This window comes from Clinocottus analis, unplaced genomic scaffold (genome assembly GCF_023055335.1).
Source record: "Clinocottus analis isolate CAN_PGR_092001 unplaced genomic scaffold, fCliAna1.0.p SCAF_22, whole genome shotgun sequence".
Taxonomy (NCBI): domain Eukaryota; kingdom Metazoa; phylum Chordata; class Actinopteri; order Perciformes; family Cottidae; genus Clinocottus; species Clinocottus analis.
Window position 1 is genome coordinate 2890840 of NW_027175954.1, and position 17835 is coordinate 2908674.

Consider the following 17835-nt stretch of genomic DNA (forward strand, 5'->3'; position numbering starts at 1 on the left):
TAAATGCACACTAATCTGAAAACAACAACAGATCTCATTTGGAGGCCAGTTGGCACGTCCAGACATCTTTCTCGACAGCATTGGAGGCAAGATTGTGAAGAACATGCGTGAATGTGGTGCGGCACCCCGGTGGCAAAGCACAATATTTTCACATTCCTCCAAAATGGTGGGACATGAGGCAATAAAAGAAGAAAATAACAACAGCGAGTGCGGTGCAGAGAGACACTCTGATCCAGGCAGGAGTGATAAAGGATAAGGCAGAATCAGAGAAGGAATGTGTGCTGGCATAACTTTAGTTTATCAGATCATGGCCGGCAGTCTGGATGTGTTCGTCAGTCTGGTTCATAACCACTCTGCACCGATAAGTGCTGCCGACAGTTCAGCCGAGCGTAACCGTCGGCTGAACTGAGGAGCAGCACTGCGGGTAAGTATCAGACGTCTTCCAGCCAAATGGACAGGTGGATCATTGAGGCGGTGGCACACAGCAGCCAGCTCCAAGAACAAATCCTCGCAGAGATATGCAGGCAAATATCTATTTCCTCTTCGAAAGAGGCTTCACACTTTGATGTTTGCCTGCTAAGACTGAAGCCTGAGTGAACTGGGTCAAAGCTACAACATCTAATTCTTCTTGTACACTCAACTTAATGCTTGGGACTTGCCAGTTGCGCTTTAAATTCTAAGCTAAATCCAAAAAAATATGAGACAGACACACACACACACACAAAGAAATCTCAATGTGTGTGATACCCCCATGTGAGAGAAATACTAATCAAATTGAGCTCTGCTTTCACTCAGTGTAACGCTTAATAATTATTGCCCCTGGCTAAACTGGAGGAAGCACCTTTTTTCTCTACCTCGCCTTCAAATACCCTTATCCTTGATATCCAAAAAGTGAGCAAAATTTCGTGCCAGTAAAGCCTCGGGGAAGAGATGTCTTAATACCAGCGCTTTCCATTCACTATTTAAGATTTCTCTCTGAGCGATCCGACTCCAGCTCTGCTTCGTCCTGTCGAGCTGTCAGTCCACCCAAAACGAGGGACCGCGAAAGGGGAAATGGAAAGTGAAGCCGTTGAATGGCTCGTGTTCCACTAAACTAAAAGGTGTAATCTGGAACGGCAGGTCCAATGCTTTCCTGAAGGAGCTTGAAATGACTGTTTAAGTGCGAGGTGTGAGTTCTCAGTCTTATCCACACGTGAGCCTCTCAGTGGTCAGCAATGCTTGCTGAAAGGTGAAGAAGCCGCAGATAAATATGTGGCCCTGTGGCTTTGCACCAAGCAAATGGAAAATTGTAATCAGCCCTTTTGAGAATCCAGCTTCAGAGAGAGGAATTTCATTAGAGTGTAATGGAGCTTTTAATTTGAGGGGTTGATCATTCATGAAATTCCACATTTGTTATCCCTCCCTCTTGCCATTTAGTGTAATGCAGTCGCATAAAGGAAAGATAATAACCCATGCATTGTGAGCATTCGGCCAAGATGCATATGCATGGTGTACACCCTAATAATAAACTCCCTATTAAAAGTTATTTATTTGAATCTAAGGTGCTTTTTTTGAATTCTTACCTTGAATAATGCCTTTCTTTACGTTTGAGTTACACGTCAAATCTCAGCTTGCATAGGGACAATTAGTGCACAGGGCTGCACTAATTGTTACCCTCTGCATTTAAGGACTTTGTAAATTGTTGCTGTTTTTTCATTTGATTTTTTTGGCATTTCGCAAAAAAAATTCTCATGATGGTTTCTGACTTTATGACGATGACATATTTTTACATATTTTTTATACGGTTATCATTTTCTAACAGGGTAACTACTCGAGTAAGTTAGTCAAGTCAACTAAGTGACTCATGAAGCTCATATTCACTTCTAATTAGCATTAGCTTAACTAGCTCGCTAACTCCAGTCACTAGAAATGAGAAGCTTGTTGGTTAGTTAGTTTAACCGCTGTCCGAAATATTTAAATGACAAAATATTTGTAATTAACAAAGAGGCGGGGCTTAGCCAATGTTATTGTAATAGAGTCACTTTCCTTGCTGAACATTACATCTGTTTAAGTTCATGGACTGATCCAGCACAACGTGACCGAGGACGAACTCACCAGAATCAATGTCGTTGGCCAGCAGTTTTGCCACATATGTGCCTATCTCTGTGTTCTCGAAGACGGTGATGGTGTAGGGATCAGATGAGAACTGAGGCGGGTTGTCGTTGACGTCTTCCACGGTGATGTGGACGTCAGCCTCGCAGTAGCGCCCTCCCCCGTCCACCGCCCGCACTTTGAACCTGTGCTCATCCTGCTCCTCTCGGTCCAGCGGCTGTGACGTCTTCAACTCGCCTGCAGGTGAGAAAGAAGAATTTTTTTTAGCTAAATATACAAACGCATAAGACATAAAACAAAATCAACTTCCAGACAGGCGTCTCAAGAGGTGAAACCATGTATCCTAAAGCAGTGGAACACCCCACACATCTAAACAACCGACGGCTTTCACGAGTGAGAGGAGTCGAATAAATAAATAATTGACGGGGGAAAGCAGGAAAAGAAAATGGCGAAGAAAGTGGAACGATGAAGGAAACCATCAGAGTTGGCAGCTAAGAGCCGCTTGGAAGTATCCTGGGATGTGAGGCAGCCAACATTACCACAACCTCTCTGGAAAACTCCAGAGCCTCTTGGCGGTCCTCATCTGCAATAATCCTACTTGTCTGCACTGAAAGAAATAAATAACATCCCCTCTCCATAACAGTAGCGCTGCTGCTGGAAACTGAATATTGAGCGTTGCCAAAAGACAGCGGGATGGTATTGTTGCCTCGATGTCAGTCTCTCAGATTATTAAAAGACTTTACCATTACTTGTGGATTCCATGCAGCAGCAGAGACATGCAGTATAGCTGTTTAAATCTACTGGCTTAGTTTGTTTTGTCCTTTCATGCGTTAACTTGGCAGTTATTTTAAAATCAGGTTGGCGGTGATTAACTGGCAAACTTGTTTTTCTTTCTTTTTTCTCCGTGCTCTTATTTTTCATCCCAGCAGCCAGATGGAAGCTCTGATTTAGAGGGTCTCCAAGAAGAAATTATTTGCAGGCAAGAACTATAGCGCCCATAAATTGAATTTTAGTGTGCGACTCCGTGTTTTAGTGTCGCTACGGGTCCTTAAGTTGCCCCGCGGGGAAATGTTCTTGGCTCTTTTAACAATGAATAAGTAAATAACAACTGGGCAAAAGAAAACACCCCCTTGCCTCCTCCATTTCTAATAATGATTCCCGCACATACAGAAACACAAACAAAAAAGAAACTCGAGGCATCACAAGTCTCAAATCAAAGAGGGCAGAATGGAAGACTGCTGTCGTGCTGAGCTGCCTTTGTGAGTTTGTGGCTCCAAGCCGAGGACCAAGAGTGTTTCATGAGAGACCATAACATGCGGGTTCCACATAAAAGTCACACAATCTGTTCTTCATGCACGTAAGCATTTGCATCCATTGTTGTTAACACACACACACACACACACCTGTGTCAGAGTCAATGATGAAGAGTTCAGATCCGACTCCCTGGAGCTCGTAAGAGATTTGGGCGTTTGAGCGGATGTCAGCATCTGTAGCAAAGACCTGCAAGACGAGCCTGCCGGCGGGGGAGTCCTCTGGGACTCGCTCACTGTACAGGGACTGGGGGAAGGAAAATGGAAGAAGGGAGAGAAATGAAAGTCAATACCGGGAAGAAAACGGCACAACAAACGCAAATGAAGTCGAGAAAAAAAATTGACTTTACCTTTTCGCATACGGGGCTGTTGTCATTGGCATCCAGCACCTTGACCTCTACCACGGCTTTGGCAGTAAAGATGCCGTCACTGGCTGTAATGTTCAGGAGGTAATTGTCCTTCTCTTCGCGGTCCAAGGGCTTCCTGACAGAGACCTTCCATTCGTTTTGAATGTGTTCGATGGCAAATTGGCCAAGTGGGTCCCCTCCTGTTTGGTGTTAAAAAGAAATATACCACTTCAGAATGATCAACAACTCGGAGGCAGGAAAGCAGACGGCGTCATTAAAAAGACCCAAGGATGAAACTCTGGCCTGAATATTAAAACGCATTCCCCAAAAAATATCTATTAATTATTACTGAAATCTTCTTTTAAGAATTCATCACTGCGTCACAAAGCAAATCCTTATTTCAAATTCAAATATGTTTATTACATAAAAAAACGGAAAATGTACATGAACTAATGCTGGATTCTGATTCCTCTAAATATTCCCAGACTTGGCATAGTTATTCACGCTTGCTAATTAGCACCAGTGAAAGTATTTCCCCCAGTCTATTTCAAAGCATTAGTCACATAATTATACATTTCTCTATTATGATGACCTTAATATATGCCTTGAGCTTTGGCCGATTAGGCAATAACTCAGACTACTAACAGATAATAGAATTGTATAATGTTTCAAAGATGAGATATTATCATCATATTAAGTGGGATAAACGGATTACCCCCCCTCCCCCCTGCTCCATCGAAGTATCGAGTAAACTCTCTGGGCAAACCGATTATGTGTTTCACAAAATAATAACCACCCACCTGTGATGAAGTAGTTCACATTTTTATTGATGTCCTCTGAGTCATCGTCTGTGGTGCTGAGGATGGCAATAACCCCGCTGGGTGGAGGGTCATCTTCACTAACGGTGCCTTTGTAGATCTCTGCAGTGAAGCGGGGCGGGTTGTCGTTCACATCAGCGACGGTCACCTCGACCCTGGTGCCATTAATGTGTTGGACTTTGTCGCCTTGGTCCGTGGCTAGGACGGCGATCGTATACTTGTTCGTCTTTTCGCGGTCTAGCTCTTTTAAGGTGGTCACCCATCCGGTTTCACTGTTAACTGCAAACAGCTCGGAGATCTCCTGGGAGTTCTGCTTGGGGTCGAGGCTGTACACCACATGGCCGTTGGTGCTGGAGTCTTGGTCGGTGGCTTTGACTTGGATCACTTGCGTCCCACTCGGAAGGTTTTCCACAACGACAGCCTCGTAAGGGTCTGACTCAAAGACGGGCTTGTTATCATTCAGGTCTTTCACTTGGATGTTAACATTTACAGACGCTACTATCTCATAGTTCTCCTGTTGGGTTTGAGAAAGCAAAGTGAGTTGGTACCATTTGGTCATCTCATGGTCGAGGCTTTTCTGAAGCTTCAAGGCGCCACTGTCTCTGTCGACAACGAAAACCTCATCTTCATTGCTCTCGGGAGTGTGGCCCTTCACGAGGCTGTAAACGACTGGTTGCTCGCTCTCAGCTTGAATAACATCGATCTCTGTGCCAATGGGAAGGTCTTCAGCAATTGTGTAGCGGTAATGCGTTTCAGAAAATTTAGGAACGGGCGTCTCCGGTGCAACAATCCTGATGTAAACTTGGACAACAGAATGTTTAGGGGGATTCCCAGTATCCTTCGCCCTCACAAAGAATGCATAGAGCTCATTTTCAAGTCCAATGAGACTCTCTTTGGTTGTAACAACCCCAGACGTTGGGTGGATTTCAAAGTTCTCTTCCACGTTTTCAACATCTGCTTCGATTGAGTACTCAATGTCAGCATTGCTACCCTCATCCATGTCTGAAGCAGCAATTTTAACCACGGAGGTTCCCCTTGGGACGTCTGATGCAATGGTGGCTTTGTAGTCGGCTGCCCTGAATTGTGGGGCATTGTCATTGACGTCCGTGAGAATGACATTGACTACAGAAAAACCTACTTTTCCACCTCCGTCTCTTGCTATTAGAGAAATAGGAATAACTTTTTCGATGGTATTTTCTCGATCAAGGCTCTCAAGAGTTAAAATCTCTCCGTCTTCATTGACAGAGAACTTGTCTTTTGCAAAGTCGTTCACAATCAGGTATGTTATTTGACCGTAAATGCCTTCGTCGTCATCCGTCGCCTTCGCTTCTGCTACCAAGGTACCGATAGGTGAGTTTTCAACCAGCTCAACCACGTAGTCCACCTGAGAGAAGGAGGGGTTGTGGAAGTTGGCACCAGTAACTGTTACAATGACGAGGGCTGAGCTTCTGAAAACACCGTCTGACACGGATACATTTAGGTGGTAAAGGGGCAGCATATGCGGCCTGCGGTGGTTGGAAATGGCAATGGCGCCTGTGTGTTTATCGATGGAAAAGTTCTGATCGTCATTGCCGGATATGATGGAGAACTCCAACTTATTGGCGTCTGAGCTGTCAGCGTCAGATGCCTGGACTTGGGTGATGAAGTGTCCACGTGGGGCCAGTTCACTAATGGTAGTCTTATAAGTGTGCTCTGTAAATAATGGTGCGTTGTCGTTCAGGTCGGTAACATCTATCGTCACAGTGACTTCACCTGAAAGGGATGGGACGCCTCCGTCCACAACGCGGACTCTCAACTTGTGCTGCTGGATCTCCTCATGATCAAGAACTTGAGCAGTGGAGATTATTCCTGTGTCACGGTCAATGGTGAAAATACTCTTTCCCTTCTCTTCAACCAGCTGAAAGAATACTTCCTGGTTATTAGCAGTATCAGAATCTTTGGCATCAACTTGCAAAATGGAAGTACCGATGACAGAGGCCTCTGAAATATTGGCATAGTAGGCCTTCGACAGGAACACCGGGGCGTTGTCATTTACATCCTCCAGAATGATATCAACAAAGACTTCAGAGTGTGCTCCAGTTAGAGAATCTGTGGCTCTTACATTTAACTTATAGGCAGGATGCGTCTCAAAGTCCAGAGGCTGAATCACATGAATGACACCCGTGTTGAAATCAATTGAAAACTGTTTGAAAGGATCTCCCTCCGAGATTGTGTAAACGATACGAGGGCCTTCAGAATCATTGGCCTGTACATGGAGAACCGGTGTGTGTAACTGGATGTTTTCAGGGATTTCAATGCTGTAAAAAGGCTTCTCAAACACAGGCATTGCTTTGTTCACAACTGTTATTGGAACTTCTACTTCTGCTGAGAGTGCTGCCTCTCCATTATCCTTTGCCACAACAACGACGACAAAGTCGGTGTTGAGCGCATCGGTCTCAAATTTCTTTTTCAGAGAGATTTTGCCAGAATGGGGGGTAATTTGAAAGTGCTCCTGATGATCCTTTAGGTCATAATGGATATCTGCATTCGGGCCAATGTCTTTGTCCACTGCCGTGACTTGTCGGATGACCTGGCCTATCTCTGCATCCATCTGGACCAGGGCATGATAGGGAAGGTTCACAAACATAGGTTTGTTGTCATTTTCATCTTCCACTGTCACAGTTACGAGAATGTGAGCCCCATCTTCAGACGGGTCCTCTTTGGTGACCTCGACCACGATATCGAATGTGTCCTGTGCCTCTCGATCAAATGGAATCCCAGTAGTTGAGATTACTCCAGATGTGTGGCTGATTTCAAATCTTCTGTCAGGGTTCAAAATTTTGTAAAACAAGGGCTCGTTCACCTGGTTCCCAACGGCAGCGATGACTGCGAGTGTTTTCTTCTCGGAAAGGTTTTCTCGGACTGAGGCTTTGTAGGACTCCCTGGTGAACTTTAGTTTACTCTCCTTGTTTTCCTTCACATTTATCTTTACGGTGGCAACTGCGGCAAATCTACCGTCAGAAACTCTGACCTTTATTTCATATCTACTCCGGAGCTGTGTGACATTCTGAATAGAAATTATGCCCGTGATTGGATCCACTTTAAATTTATCGCCAATATTTCCCTCAGAGATGGAGAAGAGAAGTTTGGAGTTAGGACCAGAGTCTGAGTCTGTGGCGTTGAGTTTAACGACTTCCACCCCTTTGTATGTTGGCACTATGACCGTTGTATCATATAGTTCTTGGCTAAAAACGGGCGGGCAGTCATTAACATCAATTACTTCAATGGTCACGTTGGCTGGCGTCTCTGCGAATAGGCGTGGCATTCCTAGATCATGGACCTGGACTGTGAAGCGGAAAACACTCCTCTGCTCATAATCGAAGGGCGTTGTGATTCTGATGGCTCCAGTGCTCGAGTCAATGGCGAAGTAGTTATGAGCAAAAGGTTCGACAATTTGGTAGATGAGCATGGCATTCTGGTCGCAATCGGCATCAGAGGCACGAATGACGAAAGGGGTGTTTTCATGAGTGAGAACAACGCTGTTGACGGGGGAAGATTCGCTGATAACCCCTTTGAATTCTCTCTGGAGAAATATTGGAGCATTGTCATTTTCATCCTTTAGGTGAATCAGAAGAGTTGCGTTGCTGGCAAGTCCGGCCATGTTGGTACCCTGTATGATGAGCTTGTATTGGGAGGTGGCCTCATAATCTAAGGCTTTCTGGGTGACAACCACTCCTGAGTTGGGGTTGATGTTGAACGCGTTGTTGAAGTTGCCACCTTTTATTTGATAGAAAATAGACGACTTGCTGTCGGCTGTGACTAAGCTCACGAAGCTTCCTGGGTGGACTGATTCACTGACTTCTGCAGAGAACTCTTTTTCTGTGAATCTGGGGGCTGCATTGTCAGAAACTGTAACCAAAATGTGTACAGTGGCTGTAGTTGACAGCGGAGGTACTCCACTATCAGAAGCCTTCACAGTGAGTTCAAACATGTTCTTGCTGCTGCGATCAAGCTCTTTGGCTACTGTGATCGTCCCAAGAACGGGGTCGATGGCAAATGAGTTTGCAATATTTCCTGTAAGGAAGAGACAACAAAAGTAGAATATATGAATGACTTATGATGTGTGCCTGGTGATGCTAAACTTATCAAGTATCTAAGTTTTCTACGTGTTGCACTAGGGAGATGTGGTTGACAAGCATTTGTAGTGCGTATTTTCCAAGCCAGTCATCCTAATCAGTTTCACTCAGAACAAAGCAAGCTACAATTGAATTACATCAAGTCATCTTAGCTATGTCAAATATGCATACATTCAAACAAAAAGCTGTTTCTGGCATGTCTCTTACAACAGCATATTGTAGGAGAAAACCATTGTGGGAAATTCTGAGGCAGGATCTACCCATTACTCGTGCATTGGGAGATCCTCTAGACAAAGTCTTTTATTTTCTCCTACTCTTTGTAAAAAGTATTCCATTCATGATCAAGATCCAGTGGGCAGCATGGCTCAAGATGACTCATACATTTTTTACGAGACGATTTAATTTGCATTCATTTACAATGAAAGCTTTCTCCTGTGAGAAAGAGGGGAAAAAAATAACTATGGAAACTGCGGCTCAACAGAGGGGCACAGCAACTTTGTGTGCATTTACCTGATTCAATGTTGTAGACGATCTCCGCGTTAGAGCCCTTGTCTTTGTCAAGAGCCGTGACCTGGACCACAGCGGCCCCGACGGCTGCGGACTCAAACACACGTCCAGAGTAAGGAGAGCCTATGAACCAGGGTGCATTGTCGTTGGTGTCATCCACGTTGACAATAACACGCACAAGGTTCCTCTTTACTGGAATGTCCTGGTCTCGAACCTGGAGAAGAGCCATTGAGAAAGGAGACGGTCAGACACGAGGGAGGGAGGACGCGAGGGAAGAAAAGAGTCTGCCAGCCCTCGAGCAATAATGCATTCCTGAATAGTAACATTGTAAATTAGCAAACTATTCATGTTTGAAAAGCACAGCATTGAACTAGCTTATCTTACTTTCATGGATTTTTTGATTTCTAATGAAGCAAACAATAAAAAAATAACTTAATTAAGCCGCATATAGGAAGGAACAGCACATAATTTATCAAGGTTGTTTTTTTTTACTGTCAGCGTTGGTTGGTTCGTACCATGACGGTGAGGATGTGACGATGCATCGTCTCGTGGTCCAGTCGCTCAGCGGTGTACAGAGTGCCCGTTCCCGGGTCGAGCCGGAACTTCCTCAGGCTGAAGGGATCGGTGCTGCTCAGGAGCGTAAAGGTCAGTTTGTTTTTCTCGTCTCTGTCCACGGCGCTGATCTGCAGGACTTCGGTCCCCGCCGGCTTATCTTCAGGGACGTTCACATTGTACACCTGCTGAGAGAACTGTGGCCGGTGGTTGTTGGTGTCAATGACACGGATAAGCACCTACAGGAAAAAAATAAATGAGAATGTGCATTTTAAAAGAAAGAAGTGGTCCGCATACTGGGCCAAGTTTATGTAAGAGTTAGGGTCCTATGTGCAAACACTTGAAATGGCAATAATCTAATAACAACAACAATACAAGTTTGAGTGTAAATGGATGTGTTCAGTACTGTATAATTACTTGTATTCCCTCCTTCCTCCATCCACACACACATTCTCCCAGGCTCTTCAGTAATAAGCAGTGTTGTGTAGATATAGAACAGATCGATGCGTATGATGGCAAAAGCAATATTTTAACTGAATAGCCACTTGATGCGCCTCACAATGAAAACAGGAAATCAATGGGGGAAAAACACAATGCATCTAAATGAACTGCGAGCTACACACAGGAGCAGGTGATTAAATTAAGAGGACATGGCTGAAAAAACATTTGAGGGTGAGCTGTCAGCTGTGGGGAGTTAGAAGCCCGATCCATGGACATTAACAACATATAACACATCTCAAAAGTCATCGACGTTTTAGGAGGGTTTCGCAGTTTTAGTGCAACTGCTTTGCAGATTCAATATCCTGCTCATGTTATCACAAAAACTGCCCACTCATGAAACAAATCTCCACGCGTGCGCTTCTTGCTTCAGACCGCGTAAAAGTGCAGTCGCTGTGCTTTTTCGCACACACTCGCACAACAAAGAATCCAGCATCCCCAAACTGTAAAATTCCACTGGGAGCATGTTTTATCAACACCAGCCACTCGTCTACTGGACTTCCGACAGAGGATTATGGAGAGCTGCTGGAATGCCATCTCTGCTTCCCAGACCAGTGAGGGGCTTCTACCGTTGCCAAACATGGGGAACAAAGGGATCAGCCCAGATTAGACACCTGCATACCAAACACCAGGGGGTGATGTCCCGTAAGGAATCCGGGCAAAGCCGAGCGGTTCGGTGCAGGAACAGGGACGCTCTGGCCGGGCCACAGCTCACCAGCTGACCAGGATTTTGTCAGATCTCCGGTCAAGGCAACTGCCCACTTTTGTTTTCCCTCATAATAGTGTTTGTTGAGCGGTGTGAGCCTATATCAGAGACAAATATAGACTCAATCTGACAGCACTGATAACACTTACAATCTGCTGTGTGCTGTGATGTTGGCAACGCTGCTGAAACTCACAGATGTCATCTTGCAGGGGCGCGGTGGGCTGCATGCTGTCTGCCAACGTCGCAGAACTGGCGGTTTGCCACAAGTCATGTGTCACGAGCGACCCGTGTCACACTGCTAATCAGGACGTGTAATGTAAAATAAATACAATTTCCCTCATGAGGAATTAACCCTGTAAAGAAAGCATAGGAAGTGTGGGCCTCTGGTGTATGTTGCACCCTCAGCTTTTTCATTCCAAGCATGTCGTCTCCTCGTGTTGAGTCAGACATCCTACAGCACCAGATCCGCCGTGTCGCACAATCCATCTTTTCCACACACACACACACAGATGCACATACATGCACCCACATACGCGGGCTCATAAAATGCAGCACGTCCACGCATGAATCCGCACAAAGAAGCCGTACAATGTGTCTCAATCTGGCCGGCGTCAGATAACACGTCTTGTGAATAGTGCGGAAGGTGGCAAGAGCTGATAATGCTGTCGAGAAGCAGAAAAGGAATTGAACCTGGTCAGTGGTATCCGCATCTCGCTACAATGTACGATTTCAGATGGTTTAGCGAGTACACAAAAGGCTATTCAGCCTCCGTATGCACACACAAAAACTTGCCTTCCCTTCTTTTTTTTTTCGCGAGGAGGCTCGACAACACTTCAGAGGAACTTTGCCCCCGAACATCACAAAGCAGCCTGATAGAGCCCGACTGCATCTGAAATGCTGCTGCAGAAGAAAACTCTGTAGTCTTTGTATATGGCTTCCTCTGGGAATGCTGGAGAGGAACAAGATTGAGGACTGAGACGCAGACGTGACAGACGGAGATACGACAGAAGAAAAAAAGTGCTGCGAGGGCGAGATGAGTATGAAAGAGAAGTGACGGGGGAGAAAAAACACAAGACAGCTGAGGGAAATGGTCAAATCTAGAAAGTGCGGGTTGTGAGCGGGAATTAAATAAATACACGTGCATGAGACGTGGCTGGGAATAAAACACAGAGAGAGAAAAATGCAATAGTCAGCTTTGATACTTACTGAAGGCAAGACAACATAAGTATGAGTTAACAAGGTTAACCTTCCAGTGAGACATAAAGGGAGCCATTGTAATGCGGACTGAGATAACACGAGAAACGGGAGGCCGGGAACAGATTGTGAGCAGAACAGCTTGAGGTACTTCTGCATGGCTAAGGGAGGATGTCGTATAGCTGGGGGTGGGGGAAGGGAGTCCGGGCCGCATGCCGAGCCGAGCCTCCTGCCCATGAGGTGCCCGAGCGAGAATGCGGCACCCCTCGTCTACATCAGCTGATCCGTCAGAGGCGCCTTCATAGCGCCACAATGGCCAAATGGAAAACACACAACAGAAAGGCCGACTGTTCCTCATAGACCTCCCACAGACCATGAGCGTAATACCGATAACACCAGTGGAGTCCAAAGCACGCCCGGATTTAACATCATTTTCAATCTTCGGCTCTTTGAAAGAAAAAAAGACTATTACAATAATAGGACATTGAAAAACAAAAGTCTGCTCAGGAGATCACAGCGGAAACGGAGCCTTCCGAATAACGAAACACCTTTTGTGTTGCTGTATCCAAAAAAAAGACGCATGGGGGGCTTTCACTGCACTCATTGTCCTCCTGTGCCATGCGTAGGAGAGGAAGCCCCCCTGCCAGGTGGCAGGTTCTGGGCAAAGGCAGGGCACTGGCACTGAGCACTCCAACATGCTCCCAAAACAGGATTAACACAGCCCACTACCCACACAGGGTCCAGTGCTCTTGTTTGCTATTTATTCTACCCAAACAGAGTAATCATTACCCGGTGTGGCTGGCCAGTAAATGTGAGAGGCATTTTCAGAAGAAAAAAAAAAAAAAAGGGAGAGAGGAGAAAAGAAAATGAAAAATTCTGGAAAAAAAAGCTGAGGGGGAGAGGGAGAGAGAAAGAGAGAGAGAGAGAGAGAGAGGGAGAGAGAGAGAGAGAGAACAAAAAGCTGGAAAAAAAAACATTCCAAGGAGAGAGAAAATAGGCCAGCTCGTCTGGCTGCACCGCTTCCACATGACTTTGATTTGAGGAATAGATAAGTCTAAACTTTGAGCTTTCACGAGGTGCACTGCGCGTGTGTGATCGGGTAGATCTAATTTGCGACGAAACTCTGTTTGACTTGTTTAAAGAGACAACATGCTGTCGAACAAACTCACATTCAACTCTTTTTGCTGGGGATTTATGTCACGGGTTCATTTCATGTCGCAAGCGAGGCGACGGAAGAAAAAAAAAAACACCTCATCTATTTTTCATGCGATAAAACATAGATATTATAGAACGAGATGTGTTTTCGAGAGTGCAATGGGTTCCTCCCAATTCTGTACAATGGAGGAGATGAGCTGGAGGGGTAATACCGCGTGCCCGCAACCCATCTCAAAAAGATAATTAATACATTTCAGTGTGGCTTGACACACTGTTACGATCAAACAGCAAGAGGTGCATTTTTTGTTTTGTTTCTGTTAAACCCCTGCAGGCAGAGCAAACTGCGTCAATGCCGAACAATGTTATCGGATAAACAAGTTAGTAGCCAAAACACTCAGATGGCTTTTCCTGGAACATGAAGCACTCAGCGCGGCGAATCCTCAGGACATTCAAGGCTCTCTCTCAAATATGTGCGAGTCGGCCGACTGGCACTGAACGCGATCCATCAAATATGAAGGAGAGATACTCCGACGAAGGACGCGTGGTTCTTCCTCGCCTCGTTTTGCAAAACAACAAAAAGACATAAAAAGGCCAACACAAGTTTCGGGGGGTTTCGCAACTCTGATAATACCGCGTGCCCTTTCTGCAGTCACCTATTTGGCTCTCAGCATATCCCAGGCAACTGGCCTAAATCACATCACAAGTGGGGTTTATGGAGCATACAAATTCAGCAAATCCGTTCCCTCTGTGGAAAACAGCTGACCTACAGTGGTCGGCCGGGTGTGCAGGACTGGGGCTGCGTTTGCACTTGCTGGCCTTGCAGCGCGGCTCTTTGTCGGGCAGTGGCGGCTACCTTCTGCACACCCGGCCGACCACCGCAGGTGGAGCCAGAAGTGGACACATCCGTTTAGGGAACTGAAAAGTTGTACAACTTACAACATGACTGTTCAGAATGAGGCGGCATTGCAAAATCAAATAAAAAAAACACGCATGAAAGCGGTCAGAATTGAAAATATTCGATTCCGTGAGACTCATACTGGTCACATTCTGACAAAAAAAATCACACACAAAAAAAACACAAAAATCACGCTTGCCTGCAGTGTGAACAGAGCACAGCACCTCTCAGACACAGCTCTGCTAATACATTCAAAAATATGCACGTTTGAAATGTGCAGACGGTGCAAAACAGTGCTGGAGAAGCCTCATCTGATACGCTTCATCTGATATACTGTACCCGTTGATTATTCTTTGACCCATTTCTTGCCTGAAACTGATAGTTAAATGAAGCTGTGATGGCTTGAAGAGATGGAATTGTTCATCATCAATCCGCGCTTCCGGTAAAACAATTTGTGTTAAGTATGATATGATAGTTTTGGAGATAGATTCTTATCTTGAGGATTGAAAGCGATTCCTCTCACTTGTGTTGTGCCGCGTCACGGTGTAAATTAGATACCATCTCATTGCTTTTTTAATGACATGGGCTGATATGTCGATACGGAATATTTCCAACTCCCTAATATCCGAATAGGCTTCAAACATCCTGCAGTGGTCGGGCTCGACTGAGAATTAGACCATTTGAATAGGTTAACCTTTGAATGTGATTAAAGGACTCAGAATGTCAGCGTGCGTCGTGTTCGTAAGAGGCTTTTTAAATAAGTGTCCGTTGTTAGGGGCTTTTAAGAAAGTGCTTCATGAGCAGAGAAAAACTCACTGTGAAAATAGGTACTCTGCGGCTGTTTCTCAGGTTCTGAACTCAACTAAAGGACGTGCCGCCTCCTCGGATGAGCTGCAAAATGCCAGTAAAGGCGGCGCTTCATCCAAGGCTCAGTGGAGCACAGCAGCCAGATGATGAAAGGCTTTATTCATACGGAGTGACAACAAATGGATTCTTTTCCAGCTACAGTTCTCTGAAGCCCCCCCTTTGAGGACAAAGGACAAAACATTTTGAATGCCACCGCCCCATACGACCCAAACTACCACGTAAAAACCTTCAGAATCTCATGGACAAGGCATGACCATCTGAACAAAAAAAAACCAAAGACAACTTGCGTGCTTAGAAGCTTTTTATGGTGGCGCTTGAGCTCCGGTATCAGCTGGGGAGCAAGATATACGCAAGAAGGATTAAATTAGCATATTAATGTATGAAAATGCAAGTATGCAACTGCTTTGAAAGTTTTTTTTTTGGGAGCTACTTTTTAGTTTCATCTTTCATCAGAATGGTTCACACTGGGTCTTACGGTTCAGCGCCTAATGCTTTTCTTCGTCTGCATGAAAGCCTCTTTTCAGTCGATTTTGCAGTTTCCCCACTGTTGCATGAGCGTACCTGTGTGTATATGTATGAGTGTAATGTCGTTGGTTATTTAGAGCATGTTCAGAAAAAGACCAAGGCAATCTGTTCCTCTCGGAGAAAGACAAAGGGAAAGGTTTACAGGTTCAGAGAGAGCGAGAGACGCAGCAGATGGAGGAAGGGAGGGGGCTCAAGAATGTATATAAAAAAAAATGTTTAAAAAAAAACTCTGGCACCATCATCACAGCAGCTCTGCGTCATGAATGAGACAATGGAAGATTCCTGGAGCTCAACACTCAACTGAGATGGTAAAGGACAGCGGAGCAGGGAACACAATCCACCAATATCGTGGCGTTGAAAACTTGCTCAACAAAGGAGTCTTCATTCTTTTTCCCCTGTCCAATGAGCTGATAATGAAAATACATCAGTAAATCTAAGTGGTGAAACACAATTGAACCACACCCCCACGAGCAGCACCAGACGATAGAAGAAAAAAAAAGCTCTTAAAACAGCCGTACTGGATCATATCCCATATTTCTTTTTTTGTGTGTTTTCTGTCCATTTTTTCCTCCCGGCTCCATTACGCTGTTGGAAGTCAGGTCATGTCGGGATGTAATGAAACCCCGACCCCGAAAACTGTCAGTGGAGAGCGATGATAGCGTCACAACATTAAACATTTCACAACAAAACGGAACCGTTTGGCCGACGCTCCCCCCGGTCCCCGTTTCCCCTCCTCCTATTTCTCACATGAGAAAAACAGAGCCATGACAACTGCCTCATCAGCTTCCAACCGTTTCATTAGTGTTTCAATTACCTGGGTGCTGACAGTTCGTGTCCCATCTGTGGCTTCCACCGTCAGGTTGTAATTTGATTTCTGCTCGGCATCCAGGGGCCGCGCAACAATCAAGGTTCCGCTGGCCTTGCCCACGTCAAAGCGGCTGTCATAATTACCACCTGTGGATTTTTTTTTTTTTTTTGTAACAGACAACAATGAGGGACAAAAGATTAGTGGCAGCTCTTCTTTTAGTTGTCCGCATGGAGCAAGGTTATACAAACACGAAATGGAGGTGCTGGGATGGGCTTATAAACATCAATTTTCTGCTGTGCTAAGGTCGAAAATGAGAATGAATGGATGCACTAATGTCGATGTAACTACCCATCAGTGTCGATTTGTTGTTTATCCAAAAGCCATTCGCATGATAGCTATTTCATGCAATTCACCCCTAACACTCATGGGATGATACATACAAGTAATGAATTAAAAAAACACAGCAGATCCTTCTATATACTGAATAATGATGTTCAAACATACAATTACGCATACAAGTCACACATGGTAAGGGAGAGGGGGTGATCTTAATCAGGTCACAGGTTCAGGGTGGGAAATGTGGCACAACATCAAACCAGCGGCAACAACACGGTTCAACCACAGCCTATAAAAGAGGTCCCAGCAGCTACCTTCTGCTGTACAGTTGTGGTCACAAGCCATCTGAAGGATGTAAAACATCTCTGCATCCTCTATGCCGTCTTGCAAAAATCCAACCACACAGAACATTCCAGAGAAAAAGAAGGAAGCGGGAAAGACGAGCACAGAGAGAAGAGGAGAGAAGAAAAGAGACGTGTCAGTCAGACATTGATTAGAGGGAGGACGGGCTGGGAGGAAAGGAAGAAGAGGCGAGCATCTTTGAAGGCAGTCAATTCAAGTCTTCTCATGCATAAAATGCCTATTAGAAGTTAAAAAAAAATTACAAAACACACATTCAAGAAAGGACAAATTGAGTTTTAACACTTAAAACAGAGTTGCCAACTATAACTGGAAGGAAATATTCTGCATTTCAGTTGCCCAGAAGAGCGAGTAAAAGCACAAATATTTAGTGTTTGTGAGTGAATCATTCATGATATATTTCTAACAATGACATTGAGAAACAGGGATTGAAGTTCTGAAGATGGCAAACAAACTGCTCAACAAATGAACCGATCCTCCCTTAACTTTATGTTTAATAAGATCTTACAAACAGTAACTGCCATTAAACCTACATAAGCACGAAACATACTGTTAATATCTCTTTTCAAATATAGGATTTAAAGGCCGTAGTAATTCACATAAAATCACTAGAAGAAAAAGTTGATGTAGTTCCACCTTTAGCTTAGGCTAGCAGACGTTATCGTCCCTGCTAGCTCACAATTTAAATTCCTCTCCTGCTTTTTAGCTAGCTTTGAAATTGTCTGCGCTCTGAGATATTTCTACATACTTT

At 44.9% G+C, this 17835-nt stretch overlaps 1 protein-coding gene across 6 annotated transcripts in view; it reads right to left on the minus strand.

Annotated features, from left to right (window-relative positions):
- fat1a (FAT atypical cadherin 1a) overlaps nucleotides 1–17835 on the minus strand; it is a 73753-nt gene that overhangs the window by 17197 nt on the left and 38721 nt on the right. For 4 of the 6 annotated variants that reach the window (XR_011078182.1, XM_068588953.1, XM_068588952.1 and 1 more), the window contains exons 7-14: nucleotides 17039–17107; nucleotides 16395–16534; nucleotides 9704–9979; nucleotides 9192–9402; nucleotides 4549–8619; nucleotides 3752–3948; nucleotides 3495–3648; nucleotides 2095–2328 (exon numbers count right to left, since the gene is read on the minus strand). Coding sequence is in view for 5 of the 6 variants with exons in the window: in XM_068588953.1 (XP_068445054.1) it covers nucleotides 2095–2328; nucleotides 3495–3648; nucleotides 3752–3948; nucleotides 4549–8619; nucleotides 9192–9402; nucleotides 9704–9979; nucleotides 16395–16534; nucleotides 17039–17107 (5352 nt within the window). In the remaining variant the exon portion in view is untranslated. The remainder of the gene's footprint in view (nucleotides 1–2094; nucleotides 2329–3494; nucleotides 3649–3751; nucleotides 3949–4548; nucleotides 8620–9191; nucleotides 9403–9703; nucleotides 9980–16394; nucleotides 16535–17038; nucleotides 17108–17835) is intronic. The other 2 variants (XM_068588955.1, XM_068588956.1) reach the window with 1 other exon arrangement.